This window comes from Zosterops lateralis (assembly GCF_965231275.1).
Source record: "Zosterops lateralis genome assembly, chromosome: 2".
NCBI classification, from domain to species: domain Eukaryota; kingdom Metazoa; phylum Chordata; class Aves; order Passeriformes; family Zosteropidae; genus Zosterops; species Zosterops lateralis.
Window position 1 is genome coordinate 41370321 of NC_139763.1, and position 15364 is coordinate 41385684.

At 39.7% G+C, this 15364-nt stretch overlaps 1 protein-coding gene across 1 annotated transcript in view; it reads right to left on the bottom strand.

Moving 5' to 3' along the window:
* Positions 1-1157: 1157 nt before the first annotated feature.
* Positions 1158-15364, bottom strand: part of HS6ST3 (heparan sulfate 6-O-sulfotransferase 3) — a gene marked incomplete at its 5' end in the record, with an annotated part of 279846 nt that continues 265639 nt past the window's right edge. The window contains one exon of the mRNA XM_083854915.1: positions 1158-6311. Coding sequence (XP_083711041.1) covers positions 5606-6311 — 706 coding nt within the window. The 3' untranslated portion in view covers positions 1158-5605. The remainder of the gene's footprint in view (positions 6312-15364) is intronic.

Consider the following 15364-nt stretch of genomic DNA (forward strand, 5'->3'; position numbering starts at 1 on the left):
TAAAAGCAAATGCTAACTAACAATTCTGAGTCATCCCCCAGCTGCCTATGGAATATTTTCTGCCTCTTCGACCTGGTTGGCTGGTTTGTAACAGATCCCCACCAAGATATCAGCCTTGCTGGCCTTTCCCATGATTCTTACCCATAGCCACTTCTTACTTCTTCCCCGCGATTCTTACTCTTTTCATCACCATCAATAAACTCTGGAGAGTCAGAACACTCCTTACCATACAGGGCTACCCCACAGCTTTTGTATAGGCAGACTTCAAGAGCAAACCAGCAGTACGAGCTGACAATGCAGCAACAGGCTTCAGCTTCTCATTACTCCCCACAGAGCTCAGCAGATTATCCTGACATTTTGGACTGCTCCTCAGTGCTGTTGAGCAGAAATGAAGTCCAACTGGAAGCAAAAATTTGGTATTGGGCCCTTTAAATAATAAGTAATAGCAATATGATTTTCCTCAATGTATATTTTGTTAAAAACACTCAGTAGATTTTTACCATGACTTGAAATATTTTCAGTCATTTTTATGGCTATGTAGATAAGATAGAATCTTTAGTGTTTCAAAAACACAATCAGTGTTTATTTGTTCTCATAAGTAATTCATGGACCCAACAATATTCAACAAAACTTCATTTTTAACAGATCTCTTAATGAGCATCATTTTACAGAAAATCACCAACAAATAAATATATGAAAACAATTGCTTTTGACATCACAATGGTTAAACACATTAAATAATTCATTAAATTGTGCTTTACGTCAATGAAAATCCCTAGGTCTACAAACTATCTTTTAAATAGGAATGGAAGTATATATGATTACTCACAATACAATCTCTCAGTAGCAGAATTCACAAACATTATTGCACATAAACAGAAGGAAAATTCCTAAAGAATAAAGTAATTTACAGCCTATTGATTTATTCTGTCATCTTAAATATTGCAACTGATGGGAATTCTTTATTTTTTCTCTTCTCTTCCAACATTTATTTGAAATCATAGAGTTAGTGATACGGCCAAGAAAAAAAGCCAAGGACATTGCAGGCTATGGAACCCATTTCCCTCCACAAAAGGTAGACAAAGAAAGTATTACAGGAACCAAACTGAAAGAAGTGCTACTTTGAAAACTGGGTACCTTACTCCCTTTTTCAAGTGTGTTGTTTGGGATTTTTTTTTTTTTTTCTGCACATAGGGAGGACACAGCCATCAACTCCAGCTGCATGACTTCATTGCAATTGTTCATCTTGTACATGGTATTCCCCACCAGTCTGGAAACAAGATAATCCTTATCCCGGAACAAAAAAGAGAATAACTATGTATTTATCAGAGGATTAGCAACAGAGGGAAGAAAAAGTGAGATATGTTTAAAACAGCAGTGCTCATAATTGATACAAGAGTGCAGGTGGGAAACAAGATCCCACTAGGGCAGAAGGAAGCATGTGTTAACAAGACCAACTTAAGAAACCTCCTGATTTAGTAATGGATGTCAAATCTGAAACATCTCCACACACAAAGGGGATGTGACCCGCCATTTGGTTGAATGGGTATGATACAGTTACAAAGCGTGGCTCTGGATCTGATTTCCATCACTTTTTTATTCTGTATTTCTGTTTTTAGTGAAGAGCAAGTAGCTGCTGCATATTGGGTAGAATCCCTAGCAAGGCTATGACAGACTTATAACTAACACAACAGCAGTGGAAAATACTCAACATCAGAAACAGTGTTTCTTTTCTTGGTTATAAAAAGATTTTTACTGTCAGCACTGATGAGAGGGGAAGAGAGAACAAACTTTCATTCCTTAATGAAGGAACCTTAAGGCCATAAGGCCATGAGGCGAGTGCTTGGACTAAACATCAAATTATCAGGAACAAGTCCTAATGACACAGCATGTTTCTCTGTCCACTCCAAGCCTACAGTGAATTATAACTGGAAAAGGTAGTGCTGGGAATGTGATTGGGATGTGGTGATGGGAGAGATTAGCAAGTACATCTCCATTACGAAAGAATGAGATTTCTTTCAGCAACACAGTAGCAGAAGCCAAATTGTCTTGTTTAAGCAACAAAATAATGCCAGGAAGATGGACAGAAATCCTATAGCGTTGCTGCTCATGAAACTTTAGAAAGAAACATGCTGCTCCCTGATCTTATATGGGTGAGTGTAATTATGGTGAAGTTTCTGCTGTGAGAGCAATGAAAATCTGGAATGACAGAGATATGAAGCAGGACCTTTATTTTGCTTTTGCATTACATTATTTCAGGCACAGTGCCCAGGAGGAAAAAAGCTGCAGGTCTGTGTCTTAGAAGTCAGCCTGAAGGCATTTCCAAATTGCTTTATTTGTCATGTATAAGGAAAGTCTGCTAAGAAAAACAGGATTGTTGGTGCAGTGAGTTTGCTGGATGTGCAGCTGGAGCTAGGGAAGGAGGTGCCAGGTCCTTCAGTCTCAGGGCTCTGGGCAAGGTCTCAGCTGCTAAGTGCCCACCTCTCCTAAAAAAAACCCAAACAACAGAAGCAACAAACCTACTCCTGCATAACCAGGGCTGTTACACAGACTCCAGAGAAAAAAAAAAAAAATCCAACAAACCAGCTTCAATTTTAACTAAATCCCAAGCGTTAAGGCAAATCCCGTTAACATAGATGCCACAGCACATTAACAGCTCTTCAGGGCCCTTATCTTGACTCCTGGGAAACGACTGATGAAAAAGGTTAGGCATAGCATTAAGATGTTGCCAAACTATTCAAGCTAATGTAAACTACCTAAAAATGCTTCGATTATCCTCATTAGGCTTTGTTTTGTATCAGGCAGAAGGAACAGTCTAGAGAACAGTTGGTGTGCTTAGACAGCTAAAACTGATACTTACAGTCACTGGTGAGGCTCTAGGGAAGTATTTTTGAGCACTGTCTCCTCTGCCTTGAAAAGAAAACACTGCATTTTCTAAATGAAAAATGGGGGCCCAATTGCATGGAGAGGTGGCCTGCTGAGCAAAGAGGTATGAGAGGAAGGGACAACTTTTTTTGTACTAAGGCAGAAGAGGAATGGATGCCCTACATAACAAAAGGCGAGTCGGAATTTATCTTACTTCCTTGCTTACCTTGCTCCTTAATGTGAATTTGGCTTTGCATCTTTCCTTTGACATGGCTGGCTTCTCCCCGCTCTTCAGGATCTCCCCAGCACCCCAAGCTCCCTGTGGTCATGGAAACATGAAAGTGCACCTACAAATCCTGCAGACTGAGCATCACGAGCCAAAAGCATCCTTCCCCTCTCATGCTGTTTGGTCTCCAGCAAGATATGGCAATGGGTGCAGGAATGCGGAGATGCAACAGCTCCCATCATCTCTGTGTTACTGACCAGAAAGCTCCTTCCCTCCACAGGGCCAGGGCCTGCCCAGCCTAAAGCCCAGGTGCCAGCAGCTGTCAGATCACTGTGAATTACCTGCATTGTGCTAAAGGTGCAATAGTGCCAATGAGCCTTAGCTCTTCATGGCCTCACTGTCTTGCACTCAGGACACTCAGAGCGAGCTTCAGTCCTCAGCTGTAAAGATTGCAATTTAAGTCTCAGAAGGTTGGTGTCCACACGTGAGTGAGGTGTCTGAGCACCTCTTCCAGGCGATGGGGATCCAAGCAGCACTGCCCAGGAACCCAGAGAGCTCCTCACTCTTCCCTAAGGCATCCCATGCTCAGACAGGAGAACAACAATCTCCCTTTTCCCTTCTGAATGAGGAGGTGGGAGAAAATGAACATGAACCACGAGTGGAAGAGGTATTAGGGACAAAAACTCACCACTACTCACCCCAAAGTAACACATTGACAATCAGACGTAAAGCAGCATATTGTTAATGAACTACATTGATAATGAGGCATCATCCTGGTAGCCCTCTTCACTTCTAAATGCTATTATGATATTTCATGTTCAATGTATTATCATATGCATTAGCTTTCAACAGGATCATTAGATTGTATTTTTGATATTCTGCATAGATAAGTAGCAATAGCATTGTCAGAAGAAAAGAGGATCTATCATGCACAAAAAGAAAATCCAACTTGGAAATGAAGGGACAAATTTTCAAATTGAGCCTCTTTTTTTCTGTAACACATTGTTTTTTCAACCAACTGGATAGAAACCTTGAATTTTGAAAACAAGCGAGAAATGTGCATCCACATCAGGTACTCTAGCACTTCTAATTAGCAAATCTGTAAGGTAAAAGCCATTCATGCATGCAATAATATACTTTCAGCATCTTGATTTAGCAGCCACGTTGAGGCACTTAGAGAAATTTCCTCCTAATGCTTTACATTTATGCCAGAAGAAGAAGGAAAAAAACTCTCTCAGAAGATCTATGGTGCACAGGACCCTCTTTTTTAAATTTCACTATTACAAATGGAACAACATAAAATTTTGGAATAAACAGATGCAGTTTAGCCACAAGAATGGAACACATGGAGAAAGAACCCATTGAATCTTTTTCTAGACAAGGAAGAAAAACAGATACAGATCTCTCATCATGAAAACAATAAATTTACAAAGAATCCTCATATAGAGTAATAAATATCAAGACTTTCCACATATCCATTATGTATCCTATAAAAATGAAAGCCGATATTTTTTTAGCCACTACTATAGTTAGAGAGAAAACCAATTTAAACTGTATGCATTCAGCATCACTGTATTTTAACAGACAATATAATAAACCTGCCTACCTTCACAGACAATGTATCTCCAGGCTTTTACAGCAAATCTGGAAAATGTCACACTAATATTTAAGCTTTTCCTTCTCTCCCTTTCCTCCTCCCTGGAGTTTGCTTGACCCCTTTTGTGAATGTGAAGGCAGATTTCATTGCCCCCAGCCAGATAATCTCTGTGATGTGTGCTCAGCTGCTACGTGGACCTCATTTCTCAAAGCTTGCCTTTGCCACACACATTTAGAAAGATGGTTCCTACCCAGCTGAGCTTGGTACTCCCAGCACCTTCAGGGAAATAAGCCAACCCCTCCACCACATCACCTATAACAGATCTCTCACTGCTAGCCTTTGGAACAGAGCAAGAAGTGCCCGAATCCAACACTTCCTGTGTCTTTTTTAATCACCTCAACAAATTCCTCCCTTAATCAAAACACAGCATGTAGAAGTTTGAAGGGCAATGTGTGCACCTTCTCCATTTCATTCACTAGAAAGTTATGCACTACAGTTGCAATGAACAGTATGAAATAAACCAGCTCTCATGTCATAAAGGAACCAAGCCAGGTATTTTTCCCCAATTTATCATTCATGTCTGCACAAGTTTTAGTAGCTCAGATTGTACAAGGTACATCTGTTAATACAAAGGATCTCTCTCTCTCTCTTCAACCCATCCTCATAGCTTAGGTGTTTGAAGGAAGTCTTTTCTGATAGGAATTTTATTCTACTGCCATTTAATGACACTAATCAATACCTATTGAGAAAAAAATACATTCTCACTGGCAGAAATCAAGAAAAACTGAGACAAGGAGGGGGAGTTGTCAGACAAGGTCTCATTTACCAAAGCAGTAGGTGTCCCTTGGCTAATTCCCAGATAGCCACATTGCACAAACAATCTGATCCTCTCATTGGTTAGGCAAGCTGGAGGAGCATCACCACCTTGCAACCTGGCTATTATAATCTTCAGTAACAGCTACTTCTGCTGCCTCTTCCCTTGGCCACTGGTGAGCTCTCTGCTCCCGCAGCAGTCGCCGCTCCTCCCGCCTCTTTAGCCGGTTCTTCTGATGCTCCTCTTGCTTGGAGTACTGGAAGCGCTGCAGGAACAGGTCCTTTGCGTACTCATACAGCTGCATGTCCAAGAAATTCAGCTCCTCTATCCGCTGCCGCACATCCTCGCCGATGTCCACGTTGGAGGCCCGTGTTACGTTGAACTGGGTGAATGGGGAGATGAATTTCAGGTTGAATGTCCTCTCAAAGAGATACTGTGTTTTCCTCTGAAATTCCGTCAGCCCGAAGAAGGCCATGTTTTTCAGATTGTTCTTGGCGCTTTGGAGAAGAATCATATTTCTCTCACTCTCATTCATGAAAGTCAGGTTGTAGCACCCCACCAGGCTGAGGTCTGCCAGCATGCGCACCTGGCGGTTGCTGGCCAAGTTGTAGGTACAATCCATGAATTCCTGTAAGCTGACTCCAGACCAGTCGTCTCCCTCATAACAGGTAGGCAGCTCATCTGGTGTTGGGCTCCTTCCATCGCACATATGAAGGGAGGTTTTCCAGGTCGCACCCCTCTGGACATGTTTCCATTCACTCAAGTACCGTGACACTGGATCCCTCAGCATGGTGATGTAATAGAAATTCCTGAAACATATAATTAAACAGTTTTAAGATTTGAGTAGATTTTCCTATTTATTCTCCAATAAAACTATTACTCAACACTGGCACCACAGCCTTCACTTTTTCCAATGTTGGCTCTTCAGGTGACTCCTTCTGAGACAGTAAAATCTTCATAAATACCATGAATAAAATACAAGGTAAATCGGGAGAGAGAGAGATACAAAAGGAAATAAGCAGTTATCAGAGAAGCAGAATTACTTTGACCTATCAAGTGTTCAGTGATAGTTACTTTATATAGAAACCAATTAACTGAAGTGTGCTCCCCTCCACATTGAAGTATTAACCCCCAGCAATATCAGAAACTCTGAAAAGTGATTGAAATAATTCTGCCCCTTCTCTTCTGGACCGAGACACGCACGTCTCACAAGATGCACAGGATGATAATCCCTTAGCATTTGGGCACAACCTAAGAAAAGCATAAGCAATTTCATGTGGACGGTGCAAATGCTAAAAAAACCACCATGTGGAAGACTGACATGAGCCAGCTTAAGAAAAACCCTATTATTAAGTGGGTTGGAGTGAAGATAATAAGAGACCAAAAATCCATTCATCTGACTTAATTTTAGACAAGTGCTTGATTGAAATTAGTTAAAATCGTGTAGTACAAAAGCACTTGTTGGTGTAAAGATTATTATTATTCAGCCTCATCTGTCAAGAATACAAAAGAGAAACCAAGATATATTGATTTGAAATATAGAAAATAACTACAGAATTCACATTGTCAGTTCATCTTTTTGCTATTAAATTCAGTTTGTATGCCTTATTTATAGCAATCTGAAAGGGACTGCAATTAAATATGCATCAAGAAGGCTTTCACAGATTGAGGATTTTTTTTTTTTTTTACTGAGAGATGTTTTATTCAATAATAACTCACCTGAATTATAAGGTGATATCATAAACACAAAGGAAAACTGCAATACTTACGATTTCTCTCTGCTAGAATAACCAGAAGAAGATTCATGACTAAAATTAACACATGATCTGGTACAAAAATAAGCTCCAGAGTTTGCATGACTCATCTTACTGCAAACTATGTATTAATAAATCATGAGCCCTAAGATTCCTTAAGAAAAGTCTGATCTCAGTACTTTTTCTTCAGCCTAGAGAAGGATGAAGAGAGTAAGCAAGAAGCAGAGAAGGATGAAGGAAGTAAGCAATAAGCAAGGTGGCTGAAGACAAGCTACCTTGTAAACAAACCAATGTTTTGGGAGTGTCATCTCATACAAGAGCTAACTCCAGTAAAATGAAAAATCTCAAAATTTGTAACAACCTCCAAGACAAGTACTTTGCTTTTTCAGGTTTTACCCACTTCCTGCCACTAAAGATTCACCATCTCCATGAACCTTAGGTTAACCATAAAAATATTTATTTCCCTACATACTGCTAAATATGCAGATATATTTCCCAGAGAAGGCAAAGCAAAGGGAAACAGGTCTGAATGCTTCATTCTTATTCATTCTGAATTTTCCACCTGCAGGACCTATAATATATTTTCCAGAAAAAGGTTATGAGACCAACCTATGGACTATGTTCTGCTGCAGGGTAATTTCCTGAGCTACTATCTAACGGAAACAGCTTCAAGACTTACTTCACAGCAAAAGCTTTACAGGTAGAAGGATATAAACTAGGGAATGTCATGGATGTATTTACACTATCACTTGCACTGAAAGCCATGATTTCTGTCAGTATCAGATAATACTTTGAAGGATGATATTTCCAGAATTATTTGGAGCTTGGGTCTTCTGACTGCTGCTCACACATGGCCAAACTGCATGTCAGCTGTTTTGGTCCCTTTCAGTTATTTATACAGTCCACATTAACAGGGGACCCAAGAATCACACAACCCTTCATAGACAGGTATTTCTAAAATCCCTCTTCTGCAGAGCAGGAAGTACCAGAAATCCTCCTGTATGCTCTGCAGGATAGCTCCACTATGAAAAAGCAGTCTTTGGGCACTTCAGGCCCAGCTTTCTCTTCTCAGATTGTATGCTCATCTTGTCTTGGCTCCATATTGCATGCATGAGAGCACATTAAGAACTACTTTCCATTTTACAGGGGAAAATGGGCATTTCATGAGTGCTGTGCAGATAAAACAGCCCAACTCTTAAACACTCATCAACTCTCAGCATAAGAAGCTGTTTTTGCAACATCCAGCAGGCACTGATAGGAGTTTCAACCAAAAATGGTTGAAACTCCAAGGAAGCAGAGATGAAAAAAAAAAAAAATGGACTAAGACTCAGAAGCAGTAGCAAACATCTACATCAACAAAGATGGGGCACTGGCTTAGACCTTGTATTGCCATCCTTCTTCTCTTCAGATAATTTTGGGTGTTAATATGTGGTAACAGATAGATTTAAAAATTGCTCTTGACAGTTATTTATACTTCTAATAATAGTTCTGTCTTTCCTCACCCATCTCCAGCAGTCCCAGTCAGGTATGACTCAGAGCAACAACAACTAAAAGAAATACCTCCTTTGCATCAATCATTTCCATTTCATCCCTGGATATGTAAATGTGTTTGATGTGCAATAAACAGGAGTACAAAGCAAATGCATGGAAATGAGAGCAGCACATCTTTGTATAACATCTGCAGCTTCCCTGCTGCATGCTGGGCCAGAAGCCTTTGCCAGCCTGCTGCTGCTCCTTGTTGTGACTACCTGACTTCTGCAGCTGTCTTCAGTGCCCAGATAAATCTGCGGCTCGTTTCTGCAGGTTCCAGAAAGTTGCCTTCTTGTGTTATGCACTAAATGACTTCTTCATCTGGCAGACAACTTGAACTGCAGCTTGACACAGTTTCTGAGGGGCTGGTAACTTACGCAGCATTCACAGTTTACAACCTTCTGATTAACCTTCTGGCTGTGACCTTCTGCCACCCTTTTAATCAATCTGAGGTTGGAAGACTTTAAGATTTTTTCCACCTAATCCTGGCAATGTCCAGATGACACTGTTACATGCTATCCCTGGACTGGGAAGATGCTGCACTGACTTTGTGAGCAGTTTTCTTTCAGGAAAAAGGGTGCCGTGTCTCTAGAATAATGATACAAATAAAACCCACACAGGCTATGAACATTTGTTTCAGCTGGAAAATTGTATAAACTATAAAATTATGTTAGGAAATTGTTTTCAAATTGTTTTCAAATGTTGGCATTTACGGAATAATTACAGAAGTATTTTAGAATCCTCAGTGGCTCATAGACAAGCATCCAATCACACTGGGAATAGCTGAGGAGTCAGCTCATAATAAAGACAAGAAGCAGGTTGTAAAAATATGAAAGAAGATATGGCCTTTTTTTTCTGTTCAGTAGAATAGTGTAAAGGTAGCTAAATACTGAATATGCTTGAGCCACTCTGAATACTTGTTCTTGTTGGTGTAAATGACCACCTTGCATCACCCATGCTCACACTTATGGTTATGTTGAGCTCCATGGCTACCCACTGTGGGAAATGCTGAGCAAAGAATTAAGTAATGACTTCTGTTACCCTGTTTGTCAAAGCAAACTCATCACAGACTTCTTGGCTTCATTTTAATAGATTTATATCATTGATTACTGAAACTACTGTCACAGACACCCTCAGTGCTTAAAGGTGAGCCAAAAAGCCACTGGTATGTCAGGGAGAAGATATTTTATAGAAAATATTCCAAATTAATTAAAACCCATACAAATTATATTATATATTTATGTAATCGATATCTATATCAGCATGTGCATGTGTGTGTATGTAAAAACTTACACTGAAATCAGGCCATAATTTGCATTTGTCAATGACAGAAAAATGATAGAAAATGCATAGCTGTGTGTTTCCTAATGTGTCTTGTGACTGTTTCTATGAACACATGGACATGTAAGAACAATCTAGATTTCATTTCAAACACCAGCCCACTAGTCACAGTGTGAGCTCCTCCTGACAGGAAATTTTATGCAACTTCCCCAGATTAAGCAATCTGCTTTTGAGCATGGTGTACTGAAACTAATGGATTACTGCAGTTGTCAGTATGGGATAGTTGATTTTTTGGACAGGTGATGGTCACAGCAAGGCCCTGATGATCCATGCAAGAGCTCAAACAAGCACCAGTGTGAAGCCTGGGCTGCACATTGTTGTTTACTGTAGAATTATAAAGTACCTGGAAATTCCTAAGGCTCTAGTCCTACTTGCATGAAATCCAATCTCTTTATTAGCATTAGGCAAATAAAACCTTTAATTAATAGAACAGATAAAATAAGCTTCTAGTTATAACCTAAGAATATGTATTTTTTCCACATTATAAGGTATTTTAATATAAATACTCTTACATTAATCCTTCAGTAGTATTGCATTAAGCCTTCAGTAGTATAGTTTAGAAATTAATTTCAGAGGAGCAGAGTTTGCTATAGGCAGAGGTGATCCCAAATCAGGGCATTTTGCCTCTTCTATCACCATGGAACAGATGTCCCAGCTGAGGGACATTTACTAAATACATGAAGGATCACTGCAGACTGAGAACAGAAACATCCTATAGGGCCTCCCGGGGAAGAAGGATGAATGGCATCTTCATAAAAGGAGAACAGAGTGTTCATGGCAGCGGATGCAGAGACAGAAGAGTATTTGAGGTGGAGGAAGAGTCACCAGAGAATATTTTTGGAAAACACTAGCAGGCAGAAGAAAGAAAAACCAAAGTGACTGAAATATCCAGGTGCACCATAAAACCATCCACATTCTGATTCTTCCTAGTAGAAAGAAAATAAAAGCCCTGGTCAAGTTTATGTCCCAAGTGGAGACAAGAAGTTAGTAGCTTTAATTATGGAAGTGAGCATGCTCCTGAGGAATGGTCTGAAGTACCCACCAAAAGCCATCTTGTCAGCACATTTCTTCTACCAACGGAGGTTGTGGCAAGATGAAGGGTTAAGAAGGATCAGTATTATGTGAACAAAAGCCTTATACTTCCCAGTTTTATCCTGAAGCCCAGATTCTCACAGGCAGTAAAAGCCCACAATCAGTAACCTCTCTTTGGGCAAAGTATTGTCAGTATGGGTAATGGTGAGAGGAAGAGGGTGAACAAATGAAACAAAGATAAGTATCATGCAGCACATGTACAATTAGAACGTGCGACAGGAATGATGGGGAAAGGCAGAAAGCAAAGAAATTTTGTCAGGCTGAACTGGTCAAAGTCACCCTAGTGAAATGCAGACGTAATAGCTCAAGGCTGGCAGCATTTCTATGCAGAGTGTCTCTGCATCCATGGTGTGCTTAATTTACAGATAAACTGCCCAAAATAACAAGAGCAGACTGTATACTTATCAAGAACAATGGCATTGTAACAAAACTCTATGAAACAGTGCACGAAATACATGCATGCCCATCTGGCTGCAGGAAACTTCATACGGCTTATCCACCAAGCCAGACAGACAAACCCAAACTTTTGTAAAGATGATGTAGCAGGAGCACATAGGCTTCTTAAGCTTAGTGTCTATCACAGGATGCTAGACACCGTGATGGAATGGTTTTCTAAGAAATCCTTTACATAAGTTTGTGACCTTAATACTATTAGCTGTCCTTTCAGGTTTTCATGGGTTTCTTTACAAGACTATTACTGAAAGAACAGCCACCACTATTAAAAAGTGAAGGTTTATCTACTCTTACCACATGCATCACCTGCTCAGCATGTATCAAAAGCATTTAACTGGCTGTTTTCTCAGAGGATCTGAGCACTCACCACTTTTGCAGGTTTTATCTGGGATGATGAGCACTTTACTTAAAACAGTGGCAGTAATACTCTATAGACACTTACTCCGCATTAAAGGAGAACTTAGCACAGTAAATAAAATAAAAATAAAAAAGTCCAACTTTAATTTTGAAGTATAAAATGACAAATATTTAGATTTGTTTCATTATTCCTTTAAGGTTTTATCCCATGGCTCTGAATCCAACTGGAATAAAAGCTGGCCATTGTTTCCTATTTCTGAGTTGGCCACAAGTCTCTGTTGGTTAAACTTATCCTTTTCACTACCCCAGTGGCATAAAGAGCAGCTAAATCCATACAACATGCCTGCTCAGAGAAGGGACTGAATACTGCTTTCAGGGTAGCACATCTAATTGCCTACGTCTAAGTGGTCTACATATGAGCAACACATGGAGGCAAGCTCTGAAACCAGCAGGGAGCTGCTCAGCACAGGAAGTGGTGTGTGTCTGGCCATGGCAGGGGTTGCCTCTGGCATGAGCTGCATCCCTTTGGAGGCTCCCCTTGCATCACACCATGTACCTTGGCCACAGAGGCAGCTTTATTGCTGACCTGGAGGTGTCTGTGTTGTACAGGTGTCTATCTGCGAGGTGAACCCTGCACTTGGAGCCAAAGGGCCCTTGTCTGAAGGGATGTATTCAGAGAATGCAAAGTTTAGGCCAATATCAAAAACTAACCACTAACATAATATTTTGTAGTGAGGGAGAAATAACCACAGAGAACCTCCATTTCATAACTCTTTGTACTTATAATACATCTATCAGTCACGGTATCTCTTTCTAAACATGCTTATGAGCATTGCCCAAAGTAAAACAAAGTTTTAAAGTAAGTTCTGTATTGTTTCATACAAATCTCCAATCCAGCAGTTAGAAAAACAGTCCATTATAATTTTGTTGCCCTTGCTGATATATCAGTATACCAGCATGACAGAGGGAGGGCTGGGAGTCAGACAGCTGGGATTGTATTTCTGGTTCTGGTAAGAAGAGGCTGTTGCTTGGGAAGTTATTTGCAACGACACAGACTGTTACAGGCAAGAGAAATGTGGTGATTTGCCACGGGGAAGCACTTAAGAAAGGTGAAACCTTTTATTTCCTTGCATGTTAGGAGGAATACTCCCTGTCACCAACTTCAGTTTCTTTTAGAATAATTTACTGCTTTCATCACAAAACTCCCAATTTTTCTGTTTAGATATTGCAAGCCCTTTTTTTCTTTAAAAATAGCCTCTGAAATATCAGATTAAATTCTGTATCCATGCCATCAGAAAAACCTCAGGAAAGCTTTATAGCACTGTTTTTTTTTTTTTTTTTTTTTTTTGCATGGTTGTTGATCAGAAGATTAGTATCCTACATATGATTAAAGAATGACAGATGACAAGGAGTGTCTTTAGAGATCACTCACTCTTTGACATCAAACAACTTTTAACACTAGTGATTTAGGGTGATCCAGAAGGGTAGAAGAAAGGGAATGAACTTTGGCAACACAAATGCTACATACAACATTAGGAATTTTTCCACCTAAAGAGTCCAATTTTCCTTGATGTGAAGCTAGAATAAATTCAATAATGGCATAGGAGCTATGCAAAGATACGAGAAGAATGAGATATTAGGTAAGCTATTTTAACATAGCACTGGTTCACAGATTCATATAATACAGAAAAAAGATGAGTTTCAAAATTCAGCACTACATCTGTACTGAAAACTATGGTAAAAACCACATTTGTGGAGACTCTAATTTTTTTTTTTTCCTTAAATACTTCAGTAATGAAGACAACTGGCCTCGGACTATGCAAAATGACAATTTCCTTTTAAAATGTTGTCTGCTTTTAGAGTTAGGACAAGCAATTTTGTACTTTTAAAAAGTAATGAATAATCATGACAATAATCACATTCTTGACATATCACATTGCCATATGCCTTTCAAAATTATCAGTGAAAATATTTCTTGGGACCTACTGCCGCAAAAAGGTAAGTGGGACTGCTGAGAAGTTTTTTTCTTGACACAGGACAATATAAGTTTGTGAGGATACAGATTTTATTGATGTATTTAAAAGATGTGTCTAAGACATTAGGTGGAGATTAAACAGCAGCCTTTCAGCATCCAAGAAGAGGCCAGTGAAAAGATAAAGCAAGACTTTTCACTCTTGTGCATGGTGGGAGGGCTAATGAGGGACAATAGTCATAAACTGAAAAAGGTGAGAGTAAATGGAAAACAATTTTCATTATGAGAATAATTAAGCTTTGGAAAGTTTTGTCAGTAGCAGCTCTGCATTCTCCACCCTTGGAGATTCTGAAGATCCAACTGGCCAGAGCTCTGAGTAGCCCCATCTATGCTCAGTGGTGGCCCTGCTCTGAGCGGGGGGTTGGACTTCTCCTGAAGTTACTTCCCACACCTGGGGCTCTGGGATTCTGAATGACAGCGGAAAGTCTGCTGTCACCAAATGTACAGTCTTGTCAGACAACATATGAAACAAGAACCAACTCACCAACTAAATTATCCCCATTCTCCCTTGTTCTTTCCTGCCACCCTAGGAACAGTACAGAAGATTTTTAGTCTCTTTTAAGAGATTGTAGGGGGTTTTGAATATGTTTTTAACTGGAGTTGTAACACTCCAAATCAGCACACCCTGAATTATTGAGCAACTGCATGAGTTCTTATTTCAATATTTCACATTATTCAATATAGAGTCTCCAGAAATTGGAGAGGACATGTCCCTAAAGAAATTAATTCTGTTCACAGGTATCAAGTCTGGATCTTGAGCAGCTCCTAGGCTAATAAAATGATGTAGTTACCCATGGTTTTAATCCCAGTATTTTAGAAAATGCACATGAATAGCATTGAATATGTGTGAGCTCTCTGAGCTAATATAGGTTTTGCCTGTGTGTTGCTTTCCGGATTTAAGCATAAATTTTCAAACACAGAGCATAATGTTGGGATTTTTTACTCTATATTTAAATATGTAGGTAAGCTCAGCCTCTCTGGCAGTGAAGAAAATGGAGAGTAGTATGAGCAGATATGAAGAAATTTGCTGGTTTACTTAAGGAAAAAAGCTCTCATCACAGTGCCCTACCTACCCTGCCAGCACAGATAACAGCACTCAATTATCCCTTTCCTAAAGCATCCTAGCTCCTTTTGAAATATCCTTTTCATGCCACTGCTCCTACTGAAAACATCTTGTGAAGGTTGGTTCTTACAGTTAGGAACACAAGTCTTATTCCCAGACAAAACCTGGTCCTGTTCTATTTAGATCCAGTTGTTCTTGAGTTAACACTGCAAATACATCAAGGAGATTTATAAATGTAAC